Below are 25,701 nucleotides of genomic sequence, written 5' to 3'. Positions count from 1 at the left end.
AAATTCCATTAATTTAACATTCTTTCTGAAGTGCCTGGAATTCTTGCAAATTAGCACAAACTATTGAAAGAAAAAATAGTTTGTTTGGTCTTTGTGTTGTATTTAATGAAGGATTGTCAAGTATCAAAATTTTGTAAACTCCGTTTTTAGGGATGAGTTCAATGTGTATTTCCAGTATAAAAAACAAAAAAAAAAAAAAAAAAAAACAAAAACAAAAATGTTTGCTACCAATTCCGTCCGGCACAATTTTCCGGGCCACGAAGTGTACACTTGATCCTCTTTGCTACTGGAACATCAACACTCCCACCATCCCTCGAATGCTTAGACATGTCATGCTCGTATAGGCAATTGTAACCATTCCGACATCCTTTTGGACTATTGAAATACATGCAAGCCTTCTTCTCGTGTTTTTTATTTGTTTCAATTGATGTGGTTCTGTTATGTCCCAATTCTAGTCCTTGCATGTAATAATGACCTCTAGGCTCGCTAAAGTGACGACTATCGTGCCTTCTTTCTCCATGTTGCTGGATTGTGGACTTGTAGTGCAAGTCCGGTGGAGGGGGGGGAGTACTGAGGTGGGGATATAGGGGAAATTGAAAATTACCATTTGCATTGAAATTCGACTCCAACATATTGGGAAAGGCATGAAGATTTGATGTATTTCTCCATCCATGATCCGCTACTCCATATTCATCAATCATTCTCTTAATCCCTCCCATATTCGGTGAAGGATTAAGAGGCAGCACATACCCACCAACACCATGTGGTGCTGGTCCATATTTTGCAATCAATTGCTCAATTGTTTCTTCCTGGGGTCTCAAATTGCAATGCCTTACCTGGTTTACCTGAGCAATACGACGTGGTGGTGGTGCATATCGCTCCATCAATTCCTCGATCGATTCTTCGCCCGTTCTAAAGTTGCAAGGCATTATTAGAGGTCTTACCTGAGCAATAACACCAGGTGGTAGTGTGTATTGGTCGACCAATCTGGTTTCTTCATTGGGTCTCGAGTTAGGAGGCACAACGGAATTTGAAAATCTTGCTAAGGGACTCAGCTTTCTTGATTTCCATATTGGTTCACTAGCAGAATGGATATCACCTTGTTTATTTGCTGGTTTGTTGATTGCTTTTTGGACTTCACTGCAAGGCAACGAAGGAGATTGATTATCTTTTTGTGGGCTGGAATTGGAAGTGAGCAACGTACTCAATGCCTCCGTTGATCCATCGGGTAGTTTGTCATCAGGTGCCAAGCTTGGTAAAACAGAGGATGGTGTATTTGCTTCTTCTTCTTCTGGTACAGGTGGTGGAGTTACATGTTCAACCATCTGTTCTTCAGTTGGCATGATTGTAGCAGCAGTAGCAACTTCCGTACCAACCCTTTCTAGACCATGTTGTAATATGTCGGCACAAGATTTGTCATGACCTTTCGGGGGTTGTGATTCGATGCAATTTTCTACTAGTGGTGATGTACCTAATGGATTTTCTGCTTCTCCTGCTTCTGCTTCAATGGGAATGATTGGGATTATCGGTATCTCACTATCATCCGTGTTTGCACCTCCTTCCATATCCGGTGAACTATAAGGGCAACAAGAAAATTGAAGGAAAAAAAAAAGGTGGATCGGACGAGTTGAAAAAGGAAAAAAAGTCCAAAAACTGAACATTTATTGCACATATAACGTACCTGGAAGGTACTTTAGAGAGATTAGGATAAACAATTTCTTGCACAGTTATTTCCCTAAACTTTTGAGCCTCTGCTTCCTGGCTTCCCTCTCCAGCAGCAACATACCAGCTTGTATTTAAATAAAACTATTCAAATAAAATAAATAAATAAAAGTTAGCATGTCATATCGGATGAGACACGACGCCTATCACTAATTATTAAGATAAGACTAAAAATAGCATTTCAATGCAACTTACTTTGGGAGGGCATTTCCATTTGATCTGGGGAATTCGTGAATTCTTCTGTTCCGATGGCTTTGAATTTAATGCAACGTACCAAGCAAGATGATTAATTGACATCTTTGGTTTAACATGCACTTCTGAAGAGTGTTTTTCTGTTGCATTGCTCTTTACCTGATTCATTTAAGAAAACAATACATCTTTATATATTACAGACTAGACATAGATTGCAAGGAAATAACATAAAAACTTGATTGCCCCACCTTTTTCCATTTTAAAACAAATATATGATCAAAATGAACTAATTTTTCAACTAACAGAACATCAAGAACAATTAATGAGTCAAAAATCCACGCAGACATACGAGTTAAATTTGGCATTTTCTCAACCTGACCACGTTTATATCCTAATGAAATACAAAACCACGTTATATGCCAGACAATACTGAAAACTGTTAAGTTGGTCGTGACATTAATCTAAATCCCCAAAAGGCCCAAACCTGATTAAACCAAGCTCCCACACTAAATCTTCACAAAATTGAAAATAGAACACCACAATTGATGCACCTAAGAAGATAAAATCGACAACCCAATTGCACTAGACATGCATCAGAAAATAAGGAGAGGTAACTCGATTTGCCACTTGAGCAATAAAAAACACCCGATATTTACAAAAAGAGAAACGAATGACTACAATTTATAGAGAGGAAACTCATATCCACAACCTCATCTCGTGCTCCACTTAAGGCCCAACAAACACAAAACGGAAGCGGAAAAACCCAAAGTTAGAGTAAATTCAAAACCCTTGCATCTCTACATCCAAACACTTATATCAACAGAATAAACCACGACAGTAACCTTCTTTCACAATGTTAGATTTTTCTTAGCCATTCACTAAAAGATATAAGACATACACTACTACTCAAAACTAAACGAACATGTCAAAGACCTGTAAACCAGATAAATTTTATCTGAACACACTAGATACAAGAATTATAATATACAGGACTGTAATTAGACAAGAATATTGCACTTATGAAAACCTCTTTAGCAACTACAACGCAATAACTGGTTAGAAATTTCATATCAAGGTAAGACTTTGTCTAACGACGTATGAACATTAAAGAATTGAGTGGACATGAAATTGTAAGAAATAATCAATGAGACCAACAATTTCATATCAAGTATCTCATAGTTAATACAGTTGTCACGCATGGGTAGTAACGGAAAGATTTTTTTTTAATCAGAGGTAAGTGAAATTGAGCTTCTAACGCAAAATGGTATTTTGCTAAAAGTCACTTCATAAATATAATGTCTGATAGCTAGCTGAAATCTTACAGCTTAAAAGAGAAAGAAACAATAAACTTCTTTCGTGATATTTAGGTCATAGGTTGTTAAGTTGGAGCATTAAAATTTTGATTTCCATAATCATCGTTTACAACTTAACAAACTAGGACGTACTCACTAACCTTAATATTCATAATGGCCAATTAAATGTGTACTAAATATTCAAAACTCAACACTGAATATTCAAAAACTATAGGAAAACCTAACCAAGTACTCTACCACCTAAATATAAAATATGTGCTCTATTTTCTCTTCTTTCTTTTTTTTCTTCAGTCACTGCGACATCATCTTGAGTTAATTATTTACTTATAAATAGAACGAAATGCTGCCAGATATATGAACTGAGTGCAATGTTGGCATATTTTATCCCTTCTTAGCTTTAAGAAACTCTTGACGTATTATGCCACGCGCTAGTATGCGATAAATACTACAAGCAAATACGCGAAGACGTACACTTGTAATAAATGTGATCATTTATGCATAGTTTATGCATGTGCGTGTTCTTGTTTTATCTTTGATATGAATCTTAAAACAACCATCTTTATTCTCATTTATCCACCACAAACAACCAAAAGATTTGATGCATTTTTTTCACAGGATCACTACACAATTGAAGACCAAAAGATACAGAGAATTCTTATTTATGCTCTTTTCTTTTCATTTAAATTTATAACATGTTTTAATTTTGTCATAAACAAAAACATGAAAATCTAGTAATAAAGGATCAGAGGAAACAGAACAAAAATCAAAACTCAAAGTAAGAGATGAATTCACAAAACAAAACAAAAATCAAAATCGAACTTAAGAAAGAGAATGCAGCTATATACCTTACGTATGTTGGACACAGGCGCCTGCGAAAGCTTAACCCTTTTTCCGGAGTCCCTCATTTTTACGATGATGCGAGGTTTATCTTATTCAATTAAACAATTTTCCTGCTCCAAAATTACAATTAATTACGGTGATGATCGCAAGTACTTGAAGAGTTTTCAGGCGCCGCTCCAGGTGATTTTTCGAAACAACAAAAACTAAATACTTCAAAATTCAGGTTGCTCGAAACCCTACACAGGCGATGATTGTATGTGCGTGTGCCTGCGGCAATTTTGGTAAGAGATTTTCTTTCCATGTCGTTTTAACAGCTCAGCAACGGGGTGTCGATTGGGTTCACGCGCTTGTCTCTTGGACTGCCCAGGATTAGTAGGACTCGGTTTGGTACCACTATTGATATGGTCTGCTAAATTATGATTTTGGTATACCTTCTGGGCCTCTTTGGTTTGATTGACATGATAATAAGGGTGGGATGAGATATTTAATACTGTGATTAAAAACATGATGAATGTTATTAGTCATATCATTTGGTTAGTTGTATTAACTCATGACTAATAATATGTTGACTATTCAGTTTCCATTTTGTTTGCATGATTTAGAGAAATCAGCTGGGATTAAAACCATATTGCCGTAAATACCCTTACAAAAGTCATATAATATTTTAATCAAAATACTAGAAAGTATCTCAGCTGCAATTTCTCGTATTTCAATCGATTTCGAGTCGAGAAATTTAACAAGAACCGTCATAAACCCTGCATCACCCATTAACTTCTTAGCTTCCTCCGAAGTTCCACATAGCCAAAACGCAGCCTTTAATGCCAATTCTTGTACGGAAATATCGCCATATCGAAGAAAATAAAGTATATGATCCATAAACGAGTAATTTATAAGTATACTTATCAAATTTTCCGACGAGGAACATATACTCGTAATTCCCCTAAATGCCACTTCTCTTGTCTTTGTTGAAACCGATGATTTTGGATCCAAAATCCGAACCAATGCTCGAAGTCCGCCTTCTTTAATAATCGTTTCCCTAATCGACGAATCTCTATAAGCTATAGTTTGCAGTAAATCGAGCGAGCCTATTTGTACAATATCATCTTTAGAACTAGCAAGCTCAACAAGTTCAACAATGGCTCCTTCCTCGACCACAAATTTCTTAATTTCTTCGACAAGAACGAGATTTTTCAACACCCCACAAGACTGAGCAATCAATTCACTCTCACTACTGTTATCACTAGTGCAAATCTTCAACAGGGCAGGCACTCCGCCGTGGGCGGAAACCGACCATACATTATCGGAATTCTCCGTGACTTTCATCAAACACCTGGCGGCAAATTCTTTGCCCAACTCACTCCCAGATTCTAGAACCCTTATCAAAGGGGCAATCACCCCTGCACCGATTAGAACACCCTTGTGGGACAGAAAACCTGCAATTAAAGACATCGATTTGGCCGCCTCATCTTGAATTTCGCTCTCCTCGAAATCGAGAAGATTCACGAGGAAATTGACGAAACCCTCGAGTTCGACGGCGGATTTCACGTATCTGTTGTCTTCTAGGACATGATGAACACGAAAATCAAATCTGTAACAAACCGATTTACCGGAGCAAAGAACAATGACCTCACTAACACAAACGACTTTCAGTTACTTGGTAATGGTGTTGTTTTCCTAACAAAAGATATGGTAAAGATCTAATGCGTATTTGTAAGATTGAGTTATAGATTTGCTGAATCTGAAAATGGCGGAGAATAACAAACTTTACCGTCCAAAAAATTAGGGTTCATCGATGTTGGGGGAGAGGGATTTTTCTAAGGGAAAAAGCTATTTATATGTAAGGATTTTGTTATTAATTAAGTTGTTTGAGGTCAAAAACGACATTGCACAAGGACTTAAATGATGGGATTACTTGATGACAAACTATCAAGCCGAATTTGGCTTGACTATTAATAATTCAAATGGGGGATGAAAACAGTGGGCCCACTTATCAACATTTGATCAACTACCAAACCAAACAGCATACTGAGAGGTATTGATTGTCCCATCAAGCCTAATAATGCAAACCAAAGAAGCCCTCTATATACCAAAATCTTTGTATATAGTACAATATGCGCACAGTTCACTTAAATTTATTTGCAAATTAAAAAAGCACTTTTACATAAATTCTAACATTAATTTCTTGAAACTTAATTCAATTTCAATTTTATGATTTACACCTCAATTTACTCCAATTATACCAATTAATCGATATTGACCATTATTCTAATTTCGACCAGCCACCGCTGGTGACCTCCGGTCAGCCGCCGGTCTCCGGCATTGACTTTTTTCTTTTCTTTTTAAAATTTTGTTTTTTCCTTAAAAAAATTATTTTTTTAATATTTTGCTGCTAAATTATTGTTTTCAACAGTAATTTAACTGTTGGAGACAATAATATAACTGTTAATTGTTTTTTTCTTTTTTTTTTTTTGAAATTTCGTTTTTTTTTTTTTAATATTTTAATTGATATTATTGTCTTGGCTGATAAATTACTGTCTCCAACAGTAATTTAACTGTCTGAGACAGTAATTTAACTACATTAATTAATTTTATCGTTTTTGCCTACAATTTTGCTGTCTTCGATCGTAATATTACTGTCTCCGACCGTAATATTACTGTCTTATGCAATAATATTAGGGCTCTTTTGGTTGGTAGGATGGGATTACAAACACATGATTGATTATTGATTATTGCACTATTCACCACTATTTAATAGGGAAAAAAATCACATTTTGTATGAAGGATTATTAATACTGAATAACTTAAATTGATGTTTGCTTTTAATGATTATGATTGATTATTCTTGAATTTACAAAACAACCCTTGGTCAAATTAATTTTATTGACTCACAAAAACGTTTAAAAAAAAAAAAACAATCCCAATTTATCATGCACCCCTTATTAATAATTATTGTAATTTGTAATTACAATAATTCTATTATTTTAGGCTTTGGGATAAAAATCTATAATTTTTTATTTCTATAATTTTTGAAAATATTTTTTTTGACTTAATGTAAAAAAAAAATCTGACTTTCGCAACTATATAATGTAAAAAAATAAAAACATGACCTAATATAAAAAAATAGTTTTTTTATATATGTTTTTGAAAATTGTAATTTGGTGGATGTGATGAGGCTTTATTTGGGGGCTTTTTTTGTATTTTCATTAGCATTGTCCCTATTGGATAATTTAATCACACCTATTGGGTGGGATAAGTTATCACTCATTTGGGGGATTGGATACCGGGCCTTGTATCAATACCGGGTTTATATCATTCACACCAAATACCGGATTATGGGTGATTAATCTGACAATCACTCTTTATCCCACCAACCAAAGAGCCCTTACAGTCTGGGACAGTAATATTAGTAATATGGGGTCATTAGCAATAAACCTCTCGTATAGATATTGTGATATGTCCACCCCTTAAATCTTTCTTTGTGATAACCCTTAGAAATTTTATTCTCAATTCTACCCTTATGTCAATTAGCATAATTAATCTTAATTATTCTTTTTTTCTCTCTTTCCCTAACAATAATCTAATTCCTAAAAATCTGCTTTCAAATTCCTAAAAAATGCTACCAAATAAAAAAACTGATTTTTTATTCTTTATTTTTTATTATTTTCGGAATTTATTTAGCCATTTTTTTTTTTTTTTTTTTAATATTCTTTTTTTAATAAAAATATTTTTTAATTTTTTTAAAACGAAAAATTGAAATTCTTTTCTGGACAGGTTTACAACGCCGAATATGACTATAGTTGAAGTATCACTATACGTGACTATATTAATTGTATTCATATTTTTTCTTTATATTGCAGTATTTTACTTTTTCAACTTAAAAATTCCGATTATATAGTGTGGTATAGTCATGTTTACCAAATTATATAAAACAACGAAGATTCCCTATTGTTTACGAAAACAATCAAATCAACATCCACACAAAAAATCACAATTTGAATCTAGTTATTTGCAGTCAACTTGAAAACGAGAAGATATGACATATTCGAATATGATTACAGCCATATTAAACAATAGTCATATTCGAATATGACTACAGTCATATTCGAAAAATACATAAATATAACTATCACTAGGCCAAAATGCAAGACTGGCGACGTTTTTTTTCGCGACGGTTATGCGTTCGTCGCACGTTTGCGACGTTTCTTTGCTTAAATCGTCGCTTAAAGTGGAAAATCTAGTTTTAATTCAAAACCTAGCGACGATTCAGGATAAGCGTCGCTAGCTAGCGACGCAAAATATACAAACGTCGCCAATACGAAAAAAAAAAAAATTACTTTTCTTGGCGACGTAAACAGTGTTTCGTCGCTACGTTACATATTTTGTGATTTTATATTTCAGATGTTGCGACGTAACAGGCGGAATCGTCGCAAATATTATTTAAAAAAAAAAAAATAATATACTTTGCGACGTTTGTTCATAAACGTCGCTAGTAGTACCCAATTATTTGTAATTAATTTATATGTGGCGACGGAAAGGGAAAAACGTCGCCACTGTTTTAGTAAAAAAATTTTTTTTTAATATCCCGGCGACGGATTTACAAAATCGTCGCAAGAAATGTGCACAAATTTTTTTTTTCGAATTTAGTAGCGACGTATTCTTCGATTCGTCGCTAGTTCTCGGATATGTTGGAGACGAAAATTGGAAACGTCGCAAATATTGACTTATTATTCAATCAGACCCTAATTATATCTATTTCCCCTCTCTCTCAAACTCTCCCCCTCTCCATCTCCCCGGCCCTCTCTCTCAAACTCTCCCCCTCTCTCTCAAACGTTGCCGTCGCCGACATCCGCCCGCCGCCGCCGTCTGCTGCTGACCCGTCGCCGACATCCGTCCGCCCGCCTTTGCCGTGGCTGACAGTCATCCCGCCGCCGTCATCCAGCCGCCGCCGTCATCCAGCCGTTGCCCCCAATCTCCGCTGCCGATCCTTTGCCATCGCAGCCGTTGCCGTCGCCGACAGCCGTCCGCCGCCAGCCCTCCGCCGTTGCCGACAGCCCTCCTTTGTTGTTGTCACCGTCTGCCGCTACTCCTCCTTTTTCAAGGTAATTTTATGTTTTTTTAAATGTTTGTTTGTTTATGTTCAAAATTACGTGGGTGTTCGATTATCGATCTATTTTTAGGTTTTTTGACGGAATTATGTGTTTGTTTGTTTTTGTTGATTTGATGAGCCTTTGTTGCTCGATTTATTCGGAATTATTGTTGCTCGGAATTATGCGAATTGTTCTTGGGTTTTATGTTGCTCGGAATTATGTGTTTGCTCGGAAAAGCCGTTGCTCGGAATTATGTTTGTGAGTCTGTTGTGTGTGTGTGTGTTTTGGTGAGTGTGTATGTTTCTTTCTTCAGTTTTGTCTGCTTTGCTACTGTGTCGGTGGTTCTTTTTTTTTTTTTTTTTTTTTTTTTTTTTTTTTTTGAGAAAATTCTGGAAATTTTCGAAAAATAACTGAAAATGTCCGAAAAAATTCCGAAAATGAAGATTTCCGAAAATTTCCGATTTTCCGAAAATTCCGATAAAATCGGAATCGGAATCAATTTTCCGAAACACCCAAATCCGATCCGATCCGTCCGATTTCCACTCCTAATTATGACTATAAAATATATAAATAAATAAATAAACCTTTTCGAAAAAATATTGAAAAATTGCTTTAAATTAGGGTAAATTACAATCACATCCTAAGGTAAAGCTAAATTATGAAAAATTGCTTTTAATAATTGTGATCCTTCCCAATTTCTAGGTAATCTTGTTAATTAAAGCATGCCAAAAGATAGGAGTTGGGTTTTATTAGGTGATCGTCGGTTAGCAGCATATCAAAATGGTTGTGTGGAATTTATAGATTTTGCCTTCGCTAGATGTGACGTTGATAATAAAATAAGATGTCCATGTAGAGACTGTAAGTGTCGTAAATGGGGGGATCGTGAATTCGTTCATAAACATCTACTTTGGAGGGGTTGGGATAAGATGTATGGGCAACGCCGATGGACTCTGCATGGAGAGTCCGAAGAACAATACATTGGCGAGGAAATGAACAATACTAATCATACAGAAATTCCCGAAGTTGCAATTTCAAATGATCCTGTTGATGTACGTGATAACATGGAAGACTTACTGCATGCGTGTCTTCATCACGATCATCATCACGATCAAGAAGATCTGCACGAAGAACCCAACCCCGAAACTGATGATTTTCGTACACTCATTGAAGAGTGGTGCATCCCCGTTTATGATGGATGCCGGGTATATACTAAACTTTCTTTTGTCATGGAGTTCTACAAAATTAAGTCTCGTGGCAAGATGAGTGATAATACATTTACTTAAACCCTTCACTTAATGAGAAAACTTGATTTTTTAAATATACCCGACTCTTTTTATGAAGTTAAGAAGCTCATCGGTAAATTGGGGTGTGGTTACGTCAAGATTGATGCGTGCGAGAATGACTGCATGCTGTTTTGGAAGGATGACTTGAACTTAATTTTCCGTCGCTAACAATAAAAAAATGAATTTTTTCAGAAAATACGGTTTTCGCGACGAATGGATGGTTTCGTCGCCAAGCGTTGCGACGCAATTGGATTTTCGTCACTGACTTTGCGACGGGGCAGTACGCGACGATTTTTGAATGATATGGCGACGAAATTAAATCGTCGCTAACGGCGAAAAAACGTCGCTACATGATGAATTTCGTCGCGAAATTTCGTCGCCAGTGTTGCATTTTGGCCTAGTATAGTCATGTTACTGTTGATGTTCAGATCTGAAACTGTATTTTCAGATCTCAAAAAAAAAAAAAAATTCGGAAAATACATAAATAAAGAAAGAAAAATAACGAAAGAGAGGGAAGGGGAGTCGACGACAATGGCGCTGGTGGTGGTGGTGACGGAAAGAGAGTGAGAGAGGCGGCGACGGTGGTGGACAAATCTGGAGAAAAAAAAAACACCATAGAGATCGATAAAGATAACGAAAAAGAGAGAAAGAGCCTTACGTGGAAACGAATGAGGAGGCGGCGGCAACGAGCGGTGGCGGTGGTGGTGGAGTACAAATCTATGTGGAGACGATGGTGGTGTAAAGAGAGAGAAATCGAGAGAGACAATGAACACGAGAAATTAATAAATAACTAATTGAGCGAATCAACAATAGTCATATTCGAACTAGACTATAGTCACGTTAATGCTGCTGCGTCAGATCTGGAGAGAAAAAAAAAAAAAAAACAAATAAAAAATAACGAAAATGGAGGGGGAGGCGACGACAACGACGATGAATATATGATAGAGAGAGAGTGGGGAGGCGGCTATGGTGGTGGTGGTGGACATATCTTAAGGAGAAAAAAAATGAGAATCGAGAGAGATAGCGAAAAAGAGGAATCTCCATGTACAAATCACGCATCTGATGAAGGGCGGCGAGGGGACTTCGGCGGTGGTGTGAAAAAGAGGAAGGAGGGCGCCGGAGGTTACAGATCTGCATAAAGAAGAAAAAAAAAAGAGAAATTGAGAGAGAGAGCACTAAAATTGTATCACGTTAAAAAGCTAACCACATAAGGGCATTTTAGTCTTATCATGTCTGGTAGGGGGGTCTCGCTAATTAAGAATGAAACTTGGGTGTAGGCAAAAGTCTTTAAAAGTCAATTGGGTTTAGTTTAAAATATTTTCCATTTGAGGGGGTCTTGCATATTTCCCCTGGTAATATTACTGTTCGGGAAAGTAATATTCATAATATTAATGTCCCGAATAGTAATATCGTTGGGCCAAACAGTAATTTTACTGTTTGGGACAATAATATTAGTAATATTATTGTTTGTGACAGTAATATTAGTAATAATATTATTGTTTTGGTATTCAATATTACTATTCAGACAATAAGTTTGTTGTTAACACAGTAATTTAGAGAAAAAAAAAGTCAACGCCGGAGACAATATTATTACTGTATCAGACAATTAAATTGCTCTCACTGACAGTTAAATTACTGTTGGAGCAGTAATTTAGTAGCCAAGATAGTAATATTAATTAAAATAATTTTTTTAAGAAACAAAATGGAAAAAAAATTAGAAAAAGAAAAGTTTTCAAAAAAAAAAAATCAACGCCGGAGAATCGGCTGGAAAAAAAAAATCATAAATAAAATTATTTTTTCAATATTTAAATGGGAGTTAATGTGATATATTTTTTTAAATCTGGAGTCAATGTGTAATATTGAGAAAATTAGAGTATAATAGATGGGGTACTTGGAACAAGGGCCAATTTTTTTTCTAGGGCAATTGGCCCAATTTTTTTCGAAAATAAGATACTTTTGACTAGTATTTCATTTCTACAATAACGCGTTACTTCTAACTGCGCTTTTTAAGAATGCGACAAGTGTCAGATAATGAAGACGCGCTGTTGCAAATGACGCATATTGTATGCCCGCCACGTGTCCAGTATTTGTTTTTTCCCAAAAAGTTTTAGTTTGCTGCTGAGCTTTTTCGGTCCCTTTTGTCCTTGTACCATTCAATGCAATGTCCAACTTTACTCTCTCCTTTCAATCTACAATTGGCTATCAGTTTCTCTATCTTCAATGAAAATGTTGGACTCTTCTCCTTTCCGAAATATATTATTTTTGAATCATTAATGAAATTTGTTGACTCCATTTGATATACACCTCTCGAATTTTGATATACACTTCTCGTATGAAAATATTTATAGTTCACCCTTAAAAATCTTCCTTTGAGATATCCTTAGAGAGGTAAAATTATTCAATTGATGGATCTTTTATTCCAACTGTTGGAAATATTAGGTAAAAATATTTAGAATAAATATAATTTTCAGATAAGTTGATAATGAAATACCTGAATGAATTTTTTTTATAAAATATTATTTTGATAAACAATATAATTTTTAAATATGTTGACGAGATGTAGTTTTAATCTTGCACTTTATAATTTCAAAATAATTGAAGAATAAAAAAAATGATTTGACATTTATCATCCTAAAAATATATCACTAAAAATATTAAATTACCTTTATTAGCCCAAATAATAATTTGGGATGCCTCATACATGATTTATTGTGTTTTGAGGGCGCAAAATGCTATTAATTTGTTTCGTTTGTGCAAAGTGATCAAATGGTATATTTCAAGGGTGTAGAGTGAGATAAACAAATCTACTTGTAATATTTAAGTATTTTATTTCAAAAATATCATTGTAATCTGATTATTTATTTATTTGTTTATTAATTTTTAGTATATGATTAATAAATTCTAGTGTAAAGCATAATATATTAATATACAGTATTGGCAAAAAAATGTTTTATATTAAAATTTAGTAATTATATATTTAATAAATAAATAAAGAATCAGATTTATACATGTATTTTTTTAATTAAAGATAATAATAATTACAAAAAAAATATATATTTGTAGTAATCTGATTAAAAAAACATTTATCTGTAGTATTTATGTTTTTAATTAAGACAAAGATTTATAATCTGATTATTATTTATTATTATGTAGTATATAATTAATAAAAATTAAACTTTACAAAATATATATATCCATATAATTTTTTTTAATTTATAAACTGCAAAAAAAATGGGAGGAGAGAATTTTCATAAGCTAGGAAAGTAGGGATGAGGGGGAAGTGGAAAAAAAGGAGAAAAAAAAAATGTTGGCGGACACGTGGCGGAAAAATAAGACAGCCATGTGGCGGCACATTAAGAAGCGCAAGTAGCAATGCCTGTTTTAGATGCCTTATTTTTGAAAGAAAAAAGTCAAACAACCGTAGAAAAAAAAAATGCCCCCTTGGAACAAATTGCCCCATCCCTTCAAAATGGAATATATAGTAACATGTAGTAACATATGCATGTGATTGTGTATTTTCGATCTGTATTTTGTTGTTATGAGTTGATTTATAACGTAGATATTTAAATTGAACTTGATTTTTTTGTCACAAGTTTTGGTGTTCGAATAACTTCTATGCAATAAGTTTTTGCCGAGAGGACATGGTGTTCGTTAATTCAAAACAGTTCTTTTGCAATCGATAGATTGGAATTGTTGGCGTGTTGAAAAATGGGATTTGAAGCTATAAATACAAACTACACTATATATGACTATACTTATATAGTCACATGTGGTCATATACATGTAGTCATATATAGTCACATGTGGTCATATACATGTAGTCATATACAGTCACAAGTTGTCATATACATGTAGTCATATATAGTCACGTGTAGTAACATATGATAATATATAGTTATATATAAGCTCTGTGATTTTTTGTACAGTAGTGATAGTGTTTTTTCAATTTTTTATTTGGTACTAATTGATTTATAGTATCAAGATTCAAATTGTGAATTTTGTTGTTGGTGTAGATAAAGTTTTTTTTTATATAAACCAATGGTTTACATAATCGATCGATCATAATTTTGGGATAAAAAGACAGTACATGATTATATATAACTAACTATACATGATTGCGGTATGCTTTAGTCATGTGTAGTATACTATTGTCATGTGCACTCAATTTCATATCAAACATTTGAAAAAAAATTAAAAAATTAAAAATAAATTAAAAATTAAAAAAATGAAAAATAAAAAAATTTAAAAATTTAAAAATAAAAAAAATAAAAATTAAATAAAAAAAAATACAAAGGGGTATATATATAAAAAATAATAATAAGATAAACATTTATATTTTTTATTAAAAAAATCTATAGAAATGATAAATGCAGATTCAAAAATGTTGAATGCAGTTGGCTATAATGCTGAATGCAGTTGGTAAAATACTGAATGCAGCTGGACAATAATTGCACATAAGAGCATCTCCAATGCAGAGGGGGGGGTTTCCCCCTCCCCCTCCCCCTCCCTCTACCTACGTCGTTTCCAACCGTTCGGTCTTATATTACTTTTTTTCCAATTCTCACTCTCACCATTATAATAATAATAAAATAATAATAACAACCATAATAATAATAATAATAATAATAATAATAATAATAATAATAATAATAATAATAATAATAATAATAATAATAATAATAATAATAGTAATAATAATAATAATAATAATAATAATAATAATAATAATAATAATAATAATAATAATAATAATAATAATAATAATAATTTAATTATAATAATACAATATTCAAATAAAAGTAAAAGAAATAATCTTCAACTAATTCAATAATTGAAAAAAAAAAAACAAGAATAATAACCACTAATACAACATTTGGAAAACAACAAGGATAAAACCGATTAATACAATAAGAATCCGAAAACAACTAGGATAATAACGATTACTACAAACAAAAATTAATAATTAATTGAACAAGGAATTGTTTTTCGTTTTTTTTTTTTTGGCCAAAAAGTTGTTTTTCGATTTATATTTATGAAATAACGAATAGGCCTCGTCAAAAACCTTGTGGGCCGACACAAGGAAAATAGTACCCATATAAATCGAACAAGGGAGATCAATCAAACGGATTAAATCCGTCGTCGTTAAATGGGCCGAAGAACTTTCAAATAAGTCTTTGGCGATTTGTTTCCTTTGTATCTCTTTTCTTTTCGACTTTTCAGTATGCTTTTGTACCTGGAGTGCAATCACTTGTATCCATTGCCATAACTCTATGTTCTTCTTGCATTTGTTGGATTGCAATGTTTTGATCATGCCTAAGCTTTCGTCCGGCCTCTAGTATTTCTACTTGATTATTATAATTAGATTCCGCATTAGAACTAGGCGACGCCTATTCTTTGCCTTTACGGGCTTTTTTCGATCCGATAGGTCTCTTACTACGTTGGTCAGTATGTGTATCCACTGGTGGTAGCTCATCCCGTAAAACATACGGTGGTGGAGAATAACTGGTGGGGAATTCATTGGTTGAGATGAAGGAAATGTGGACTGCGAATGAAATAACTCCATTTCAATTCCATCCACCATATCTTCTTGCGCATTTAGCATCACCCAATCCTTACCAACTTCCCAACAACGTTGCAAGTTGAAAGCTTTTTTAGCATTTCTTCGATAGATACTCAATGCCAGAGTATACTACAAATACAAACTAAAAATTAATATACTTCATGCAAATATATAAATAATACAAAATACTATTATCATAACATTTACCTCATCGACCAGGTTTCCTCCGCTACCGCAAACTTTTGATGCTTCTTGAGTTGCCGAATACCAGTGGTTCAAATACTTATCCATATGGCAGAGACAGCCGCAACCGAGACCTTGCGCGAATTTTGCAAAACAATATTGCGGTTGTATAAAGATGAGTACCTTCGTGCTCCGACAAACGCAGATATGAAAAGGCTACTTGACAAAGCGGAACGACGCGGGTTCCCTGGAATGATCGGTTCACTAGACTGTATGCATTGGACATGGAAAAATTGTCCAACTACATGGCAGGGGAGCTTTTTGGGGAGAAAACATAAACCCACAATTATTCTCGAAGCAGTGGCTTCATCTGACACTTGGATATGGCATGCCTTCTTTGGCGTACCCGGTTCACAAAACGATATCACTGTCTTGGGTCGTTCACCCTTGTTCGACAACATTGTTCAGGGAATTTCCCCAAAAGTTCACTATCAGGTAAATGAAAAAGATCACTACATGGCATACTATCTTGCTGATGGCATATACCCAAAATGGGGTACGTTAATTCAATCTATTAAGCAGCCGAGAACACATCAAGAACAGTTGTTCTAAAAAATGCAAGAAGCATACCGCAAAGATGTTGAACGAGCTTTTGGAATTCTTCAAGCCCGATTTGCTATAGTGAAGCAGCCTGGAAGAGGGTGGAATCTGAAGGACCTAAGAAATATTATGATGACATGTATCGTACTCCACAATATGATTGTGGAAGACGAACGAGATGAATACGCTGATGCTGAGTCAGATGACGATGAAATGGGGAATTAGATTTAAACCCAGAAACAAGCGGCATATCCATAAGTGATTATATGAGACGTCGTCACACAATTCGATCGGTTGAAGTAAATCGTAACATTTAGTGTGATTTAATAGCTCATGCGTGGGCAAGACACAACGGAAATATGTAATAATTTTACTTAAGTTTTTATTTACGAATTAAGTGTTTGATTTTATTAAAATTATATTGTTATTTCAAATTTATGATAAAAAGTAAAATACTCGTATTTGTTGTTTTTTTCTAATTTTTACAATTATAAAAAAATATATTAAAAATTAAAATGAAACAAAATAAAATAATAATAATAATAAAATTAAAAATAAAGATATAATTCAAAAATAAATAATAAAATAAAATATAAATAAATGAAAAAAAAATATTAAAAGTCTTTATTTACAAATTAAGTGTTTGATTTTATTGAAATTATGTGATATTAAATTATGTAACTAAATAATTGAAATAAAATAAAATAATGATAATATAAAAAATAAATACAAAAGAAAAGGAAAATAAAAAAGTAAAAAATTAACAAGTAAAAAGAGAAAAGAAAAAAAAAACTAACTTGTATAACAAATAAAAAAGAAAAACGAAAAAAAAAAGAGGCGTGCCCCCTTCCAACACGTGAGTTGGAATGGGGCAGCTCAAGGGTTTTCTCCCTCTCCCCTATCCCCACCCCTACCCACCCAGACCCTCACTTCCTTGACTCACATCTATTGGAGGTGGTTTTACCACCCCACCCCAAACTATACCCATCTTCATTGGAGATGGTCTAAGGGCACAATAGTACTTTTATCTTTACAGGGTAACTCAAAGGAAGAATTTTAAGGGTGGACCTATTTCTATATATTTTTCATATGAGGGATGTATAGGAGTGAAAATCGGATGGATCGGATCGGAATTAGCATTTCCGGAAAATTTCCAAAAACCTTCGGAAGTGCAAAATCAATTCCAATTCCAATTCCAAATCCAAAATTTTCGGAATCTAAAAATTCATTCCAATTCCAAAAGGCCCGGAAATTTCGGAATTTCAGAAATCATATAAGATTTAAAATTTCAAAACTTAGCCGAAATTTTCTAAAATGTTTATAATTTTTCGAAAATAAGAACATCCACGTCGATAAAAGTAACTACGAAATTTCAGTTCAAAAAAATAAATAAAAATAAACACAACATAATATCCAATAAAACTTCTAACAACAATGCATTACGTCAAAATCCAAAAAGAAAACTTATAGGTGTATTTTTTCGGAAAATAAGTATTATATAATATATACTATTTATAGGTGTATTTTTCAAAAAAAAAATCGGAATTTTTTGGAATTAATTTCGGAATTAAATCGGATCGGAAATCGGAAATTCCCAATTTATTTTATATAATTCCAATTCCAATCCAAAAAAATCGGAAAATTTTAGAAATCGGAATTTCGGAAGTTGGAATGAAAAAAGTTGTTCCAAAATCAGAACTTTTCGGATCAGAACCGACGGAAATTGGAAAAGCGGTTCCAACTTGCACCCCTAGGGAGGTATATCAAATGGACGCTTGGTTGAAAATATATAATGTAAATCCTTTAGATGAATAAAATAATGCGTTCTAAGAAAAAAAAAAAAAGAATAGTACATTAGAGTAGAGAATAGAGAAAACTTCCCCATCATTAAATTTTGCAACCCCAACCCCAACACACATCATTCCCCCATCAATAAATCTCCAGTCTTCATTTCTCCATTTCTCCATTTCTCAAATACCTCCTCTCTTTAACTCTTAATTAACTCCTCCAATGGCGGCCACCACCACCACCGCCGCGAGATCTGAATCTGAATCTAAATCTGAAAACTCAGCCGCCGCGAATGGAAATGAAAACCCACAGAGCCGCCGTAAAATAGCTCTGATCACAGGAATCACCGGACAAGACGGGTCATACCTAACAGAATTCCTGCTGGAGAAAGGGTACGAGGTACACGGACTGATTCGCCGATCATCAAACTTCAACACACAGAGGATCAACCACATCTACATCGACCCTCACAATGCCAACAAGGCCCTCATGAAGCTCCACTACGCCGACCTCACCGACGCCTCCTCCCTCCGCCGCTGGCTCGACACCATCCTCCCCGACGAGGTCTACAACCTCGCCGCCCAATCCCACGTCGCCGTCTCCTTCGAGATCCCCGACTACACCGCCGACGTCGTCGCCACCGGCGCCCTCCGCCTCCTCGAGGCCGTCCGCTCCCACGTCTCCGCCTCCGGCCGCTCCCACATCAAGTACTACCAGGCCGGATCCTCCGAGATGTTCGGATCCACACCCCCTCCCCAGTCGGAGACCACCCCCTTCCACCCCCGCTCCCCCTACGCCGCCTCCAAGGTCGCCGCCCACTGGTACACCGTCAACTACCGGGAGGCGTACGGCATCTTCGCCTGCAACGGGATCCTGTTCAACCACGAGTCCCCCAGGAGAGGTGAGAATTTCGTGACCCGGAAGATAACCCGGGCGGTGGGGCGGATCAAGATCGGGCTGCAGAGCAAGCTGTTCCTGGGGAATCTTCAGGCGTCGAGGGACTGGGGTTTCGCGGGGGACTACGTGGAGGCAATGTGGCTGATGCTGCAGCAGGAGAAGGCGGACGATTACGTGGTGGCCACTGAGGAATCACACACGGTGGAGGAGTTCTTGGTGATGGCATTCGGGTACGTGGGTCTAGATTGGAGGGAGCATGTGGTTATAGATAAGAGGTATTTCAGGCCGACTGAGGTCGATAATTTGAAAGGGGACGCAAGCAAGGCGAGGGAGGTGCTGAAATGGAAGCCCAAAGTAGGGTTTGAAGAGCTGGTTAAGATGATGGTTGATGAAGATGTTGAATTGGCTAAGAGAGAGAAAGTGCTTGTTGATGCTGGTTACATGGATGCTCACCAGCAGCCTTGAAATCAATTTCTTCATTTTTTGAAATGAATTTCTTGATTTAATTGTTATTACCATTTACCAGAAAGGAAGGAATTTTATAGAGAGGAGGGAGGGCAGAGCATAATAATATAATGTGGTTGTTTTTAATCAATCACACATTGGTTGGTTGGTTGGTTGATTATATAGTTTTTAAGAATTGGCTTCTTGTTTTTGCTGAGTTGAGTTGAGTTGTAGCTTAATATGCTTCTTTCTTGAATGTACTTCTTGAGTTGTAATTCCACTTCATTGGATCTTCTCTAGGAATGGAAATTGTAGCCCAATTTTTTTTTTTTTTTTTTTTTTTTTTTTATTTTGAACAATTTCATTCTTAAATCCGAAGCTTCGGATTTCTGATTATTTCTTTATTATTACTCTTACGAAATTGTAATACATATTAGATAATGATTTATTTGTGTTCCGGTTTTAATTTCCCGAATACATTTTCGAAATTTCAGATGTTTTTTTTTTCTTCTGAAAAATACAATCATATTATTATAGTTTTATTTTATAGGTGATTAAAAAATAAAATTTCCTAATTCTGCTAATAATCCTAGTCGGAAAATTTCTGATTGGAACAAGTTTTTTCGTTCCAATTTGCAAAATTCAAATTTTTACATTTTTTTGGAGCGGAACTGGAATTAACAACACTTGAAAAAGAAAATGGAATTTTTCGGAAAGTGTGAATTTCAATTTGATTTCCACTATAATATTCGGTAATATTGAGTTGAATTAATGGTAGTAAAAATTTCCCTGGATTGTGAACTTAAAATCAGCTGACATTTTCTACAAAATTTATTGCTGATATTTTCTACAAAATTTATTGCTGACATATTTGCAGACGTATCTGTAACGATTCATATGCAACCCCAATCCCAGTTTTTCAGCTAATTTCGATATAAATGACGAACGGTACTTTGTCGGCAATGCGATTGTTTACTTCCAGTTTGCAATATAAAACGATAGAATACACTTTATTAAATGTATGTATTATTTTCTGGATCTCTGGGGATCAGATCTGAACTTCAGGTTTCAATTCAAGCCTAAACTTACTCCGTCGGTGTCGGTTGGTGCATTTATCTACACCAAACAAATGTGGGCTCAAAAGTCTGACAGTACATGTAGTTCATGTTTTCCTGCCAATCTCTAAAGTTGCCAATGCAATTTGGTTCATTTTTTCGTCAACATTATTACGACACAAAGCTATAACATATAACCACCAAAACGTACTCGTATCTCTAAATAATATCAAGTTTGATAGGCGTCGTACTTTTCTTCTTAGATTGGGAATATATGTGCAATGAACTCATGGAAACAAGACAATTCATATTCAAATAAAAAACGTGAACTCTTATGTGATCGTATAAAATAATCAAAATGCATAATCACTTGGAATAAGATCAACTATACTACTAATCAATCACCAGTACAATTGGTTTTCCTTTGGAAATAAATAAAAACAACTTTGCCAGATAGTTAAGTACAATTTGGTGGGGTATAGTCGGGTTGTTTGGCACGCGAAAGATTGCAATTCAACCTAAGTGCACTTCTTTCAACACTGTACAAAAAAAAAAAAAGAAAAAAAAAAGAAGGCTAACTCGACTCCTGTGATAAATGATCCTCCTCTGGAGAAGAAGGCAAAGATGGTAAAAGAGACTTATGATTAGTGGAGGCGGCTGCTGTTAATGGTTCGACAGAAGATTGAAGTGATTCTGGTCCTTCATTAGCAATTCTCTTGCACAATGCATCACAGTTGCTTATTACCTCGGTTAATCTTCCTTTTAACTCTCCAAGTTCCACTTGCAAGCCATGTACTGCACATTTTCGATAATTATCACTATCAGGGCAGCAGCAATTATTACTCTCTATAAGCTATACATTTTTCAGCGTGTAATACATTTTTACAAAACAAACATGCCATTTATTCAATACTAGTATAATAACCATATCCACTAATAAATTTGAAATTCATAATGAGACGATCCTACTAGGTTTCTGCTACCCTTAACTGAACTAAAAAATCAGTACATCCCAATTCGATTAGGCCAAAGAAAACTGCATTGGAACAATAGTGAAAGAAAGAAAGAAACCCCTATAAATATAATGCATGACTCACCAAAATGGCTCCATTCCATTCTAAATTAATAATAACCGACACTACAGTTGTAAGATGTATGCGGGGTTACCTTCTGATAGATGATTAGATGTCGTCTTTATTGCTGAGACAGAGTAATTGAAACGTTTGAGAAGTTTGACAGCTAATGCATCAGCTACTTCTATCTTATTTTCTATCTCTTCCTGCATACAATAATCAATTGGATCAATTATTCTGGATCTAAAGATAACCAATGGATGCAAACACATAAGAAAACATGACATGGCGCTTCATAATTCTACAGAAAAAACTGCCTTATCTATTATTAATATTTATCATCAGGAGTTTGTATCAAATTTAAATATACTAGTAGACTGTTACTAGATCAACACTTTTGAGTTGATCATTCCAATGTTTCGATGATCCTAGTCTTAGATAAATGTGCATAATTCGCCAAATAAGTTTAATGGAAATTATGAGAATTAAAAAACATATTGTTAATAAGTCTACCGTCAGGTAATTCATATGATTCTACACTGATTTGCTACGTCAATTACGTGACATGATCATGACCTACTCGAATGAATGAGAATGGAAATGCCAACCTGTCTTTTACTTATATTTTGAACATTCTCCTCTTGCCAGTTGCGATACGTCGAAAAGAGCTCCAGTAGCACATTAGGATTTACAGAACCTAGTCAATACATCATTAAAAAGAAATACATAAATTTTGCAGTCAACCAGATCGATTAAGAAATGACAAGAAATTCTATTCTGGCACATATTAAACATAGTTCGCACGCCCACGAGTCAATATATCACATTTCGCTTTGCAAGTGCATTTTTACAGTAATTCTACCGAACAAAGTCGATTTATCAGCTATACCAAAAAGTACGTTGAGGGTTTCAACTGTAATGTTGTTTACTTGATTGGGTTTTTAGTGATTCGTTTCCTTTATCCAATGCCTTTTTTTCTGTTATATGCATCTACATGACTACATATGACAGAAAACATAAACAGCTCGTCCAAATATTAGTGGTACAATCATAATATCCCCATTCGATACGTGATCTGCTTTCTTGGATATTAAAAATCAAAGAAAAATAGATAATGTAAGATACCGCTGGTTCAAAGATTGTAGTCACTCTAGCAGTGATGGTATAAGCTACACAGGTGTCTGAGGCTATGTTTTACTTTTCTCATATCAAAGTCAACCAAACTAGCTAATTAGATGAGTAAAAGCATTTGATTGTCCAAATTGCCAAATAGATATGCAATACTACAATGTGCTTGAAAGAAAAGGTATTTTATTTATGCGTTTATGACATCATTATGACAACAAATGATATATATAGCTAGCACAAGTGCCTATATTTTCAAGCAAATTGCTCATATAGTGTATCAGGAATGTGATATGATAAATAATGCAGAGGCACGTGTCATCGGTCTTGAGCGTCAGTCTAATGCCTAGAGCCTTCCTACTGACTTAAAGAGTATCTTTTTTAAACTGAAAACAACTTACTGATTTATGCTCCCAACTCTTATTTCCAAGCAAAGACTACATACATACTTGGAGGTCAACATATAAATGAACTCTCAAAAAAATCCAAAACATCAAAGGTTGCACTTCCTCGACTATGATCTCAGATCAAAGATTAACCACATATTTGGAATCCCGGATTTCAGATCGAATGCCAAAATAACAAGTAACAACATAAGAGCTAAAGAGACTTTCTGCATAAAATTTCAATGAGCCATTTGAACTACCAAATTCAATCGACAATTTAAGCAAATATATATCATATTCATCCTGGAGGTTTCTACCACCACGAGTTCCCAAATACTAGTATTGAACCTGTTTTCTTATGAGGCGAACAACCGAAATGCATCAAACTCCATCTTTGAGAAAGTAGTCTACATGTACCCTAATTCGACAACACTAGTCTCCTTAAGGAACTGCTCAAATAAAATAAAAGATTTTAAAATATTTTTCTACAATGCCTAGGACTCAAGATAGACCAGCTGAAGAAGCTCAAATACAGCCTAGTGAAGCTATTAGAATGCCAAGGCTGCTTAGCCAAAATTATGTTAAGCTGCGAGAATTAGGCGAGCATTGCAAATTTCAAGTAGATCAATAATGTAAATAGAACAGGTAGGCACACAGAAAAAAGAAATAAAGGGGAAAGCCCGAAACATCAAATAAATAAATAAAACATGTAAACCACACACCCCTTGTGTTTTGCACTTTGCACCACCAGAAAAAAAAAACAAGGGCATGTTCTACTACAAACAACTATGCAAGTATAATCTGAACTCAAAAGATGGAAACTTTTATCGTTGTTACGACTAACTTTCTTCATGACAAGTCGCATAAAGTGTCATGTAAAATTACCAGCATTTGCAAGCTTGATTAAAGTACCACACTACAGAAATACAACCAAAAACAAGTAATTAAATGTTTTTTTTTATTTTACCAGAAGTGGAAGAAGAGAATGGTTTTCGGACGAGGATATCCGTCAAGCTACTCTCTGCAGGGGCTGACGTCAGTATCGGCTTCGTCTGTTCACACATACATACATACATACATACATACATACATACATACATACATACATACATACGTAATTGGTAATTGGTAAAAATTAATCAACACAAACAAAAAAAAAATAATGAAAAATAAATATAAAAATAGCAATAAAGGAGTGGGGAGCTCACAGTTTGAAGGGATTGAAGCTTCTGTAAAATAGGGTCAACGCCGTGTGTACGCTCCGAAACAGTGGTGATCCCATCCTCCGGATTCTTTTTGATTGGATACAGAAATAATGAGAATTACAATAATCAAACAGAAATTGCAAAGAGGAATGAGTCTGAGTAAATATTTAATAAATTGTATGAAATACAAAAGGAAAGCAGCGGCCATGGATATTGGGGCTAGGGCTTACCCGGGAGATCGCAAGAGATGATTCTGAAGCGCCCATTCACAAACAACAGATTACTTAGCACATTTATTTTCTTGCTTACTGTCACCGCCGAATAAGAAGAAGGGAGATTTTTCTTTTTTTTTTTTTTTTTCCTTTTCAGCGCTTGGCTTGCTTTTTGTTTATTTATTCTTATTTACAATATACAATCCCAATGGGAGTTGATTAAAATTTAGATTACAAATAAGATGATTCTTTAACTACAAACTCTTATAATTTCTTATTAAAGGATAATTGGCTCAAACTCCTTATTTAGAACTTATATGGATGAGATCCATTTTGTTTAGTTGATTAAAGCTAGAGGTACTTGGCCAATAAATATAATATAAATTAAATTATTACTGACATAAATACTCTCAATTGATATTTGGGTAAATGGTAAATAAATCCACGACAAGAGCACTTAATTAAAAGAGGGATATCCAACTTTTTTGTCTTTCAAATAAATCTAGCACATTCAAACTTATTTGCAAATAAGGAAAATCCTTTTAGATATATCAAAATTACCCACAATTCATTGGAACCCAATTCAACTCCAATTTCATGATTTACACCCCAATTTAATCCAATTTCATCAATTAACCAATTTTAACCATAATTTCAATTTTGACCCCAATTTTGACCCGCCACCACCAGAGACCGCCGGTCAGCGGGCGTTGACCTTTTTTTTTTTTGAAAACTT

At 34.6% G+C, this 25,701-nt stretch overlaps 4 protein-coding genes and 1 pseudogene across 5 annotated transcripts; 2 read left to right on the top strand and 3 right to left on the bottom strand.

Moving 5' to 3' along the window:
• Positions 1-79: 79 nt before the first annotated feature.
• Positions 80-4,518, bottom strand: LOC105976954 (uncharacterized). Of its 2 annotated transcripts, none has more exons than XM_013002224.2 (4): positions 4,073-4,518; positions 1,918-2,073; positions 1,682-1,806; positions 80-1,575 (listed from the first exon to the last, which is right to left on the bottom strand). In XM_013002224.2, the coding sequence occupies exons 1-4, from the start codon at positions 4,130-4,132 to the stop codon at positions 225-227; spliced, it is 1,692 nt and encodes a 563-aa protein (XP_012857678.2). In that variant the 5' UTR covers positions 4,133-4,518; the 3' UTR covers positions 80-224. The 2 variants fall into 2 exon arrangements, with proteins under 2 accessions (XP_012857678.2, XP_088678024.1); XM_088821898.1 differs by having other exon boundaries at positions 4,078-4,139.
• A 107-nt stretch (positions 4,519-4,625) lies between these two features.
• On the bottom strand, positions 4,626-8,988 carry LOC105976939 (uncharacterized). Its single transcript, XM_013002210.2, has 2 exons — positions 8,897-8,988; positions 4,626-5,655 (listed from the first exon to the last, which is right to left on the bottom strand). The coding sequence occupies exons 1-2, from the start codon at positions 8,986-8,988 to the stop codon at positions 4,641-4,643; spliced, it is 1,107 nt and encodes a 368-aa protein (XP_012857664.2). The 3' UTR covers positions 4,626-4,640.
• Positions 8,989-16,307: 7,319 nt separating this feature from the next.
• On the top strand, positions 16,308-17,005 carry LOC148768491 (uncharacterized; annotated as a pseudogene).
• A 1,570-nt stretch (positions 17,006-18,575) lies between these two features.
• On the top strand, positions 18,576-20,126 carry GMD1 (GDP-D-mannose 4,6-dehydratase 1). The gene has a single exon (XM_013002228.2). The coding sequence runs from the start codon at positions 18,791-18,793 to the stop codon at positions 19,928-19,930; it is 1,140 nt and encodes a 379-aa protein (XP_012857682.2). The 5' UTR covers positions 18,576-18,790; the 3' UTR covers positions 19,931-20,126.
• A 1,191-nt stretch (positions 20,127-21,317) lies between these two features.
• On the bottom strand, positions 21,318-25,242 carry LOC105976964 (uncharacterized). Its single transcript, XM_013002234.2, has 6 exons — positions 24,984-25,242; positions 24,757-24,840; positions 24,516-24,600; positions 22,646-22,734; positions 22,132-22,243; positions 21,318-21,759 (listed from the first exon to the last, which is right to left on the bottom strand). The coding sequence occupies exons 1-6, from the start codon at positions 25,017-25,019 to the stop codon at positions 21,539-21,541; spliced, it is 627 nt and encodes a 208-aa protein (XP_012857688.2). The 5' UTR covers positions 25,020-25,242; the 3' UTR covers positions 21,318-21,538.
• Positions 25,243-25,701: the final 459 nt, after the last annotated feature.

The sequence above is a fragment of the Erythranthe guttata genome, chromosome 8 (genome assembly GCF_056151865.1).
Source record: "Erythranthe guttata isolate IM_541 chromosome 8, IM_541, whole genome shotgun sequence".
In the NCBI taxonomy this organism is placed as follows: Eukaryota; Viridiplantae; Streptophyta; class Magnoliopsida; order Lamiales; family Phrymaceae; genus Erythranthe; species Erythranthe guttata.
The sequence above is the reverse complement of the archived record's forward strand: the minus strand, read 5'-3'. Positions and strand labels throughout refer to the sequence as shown.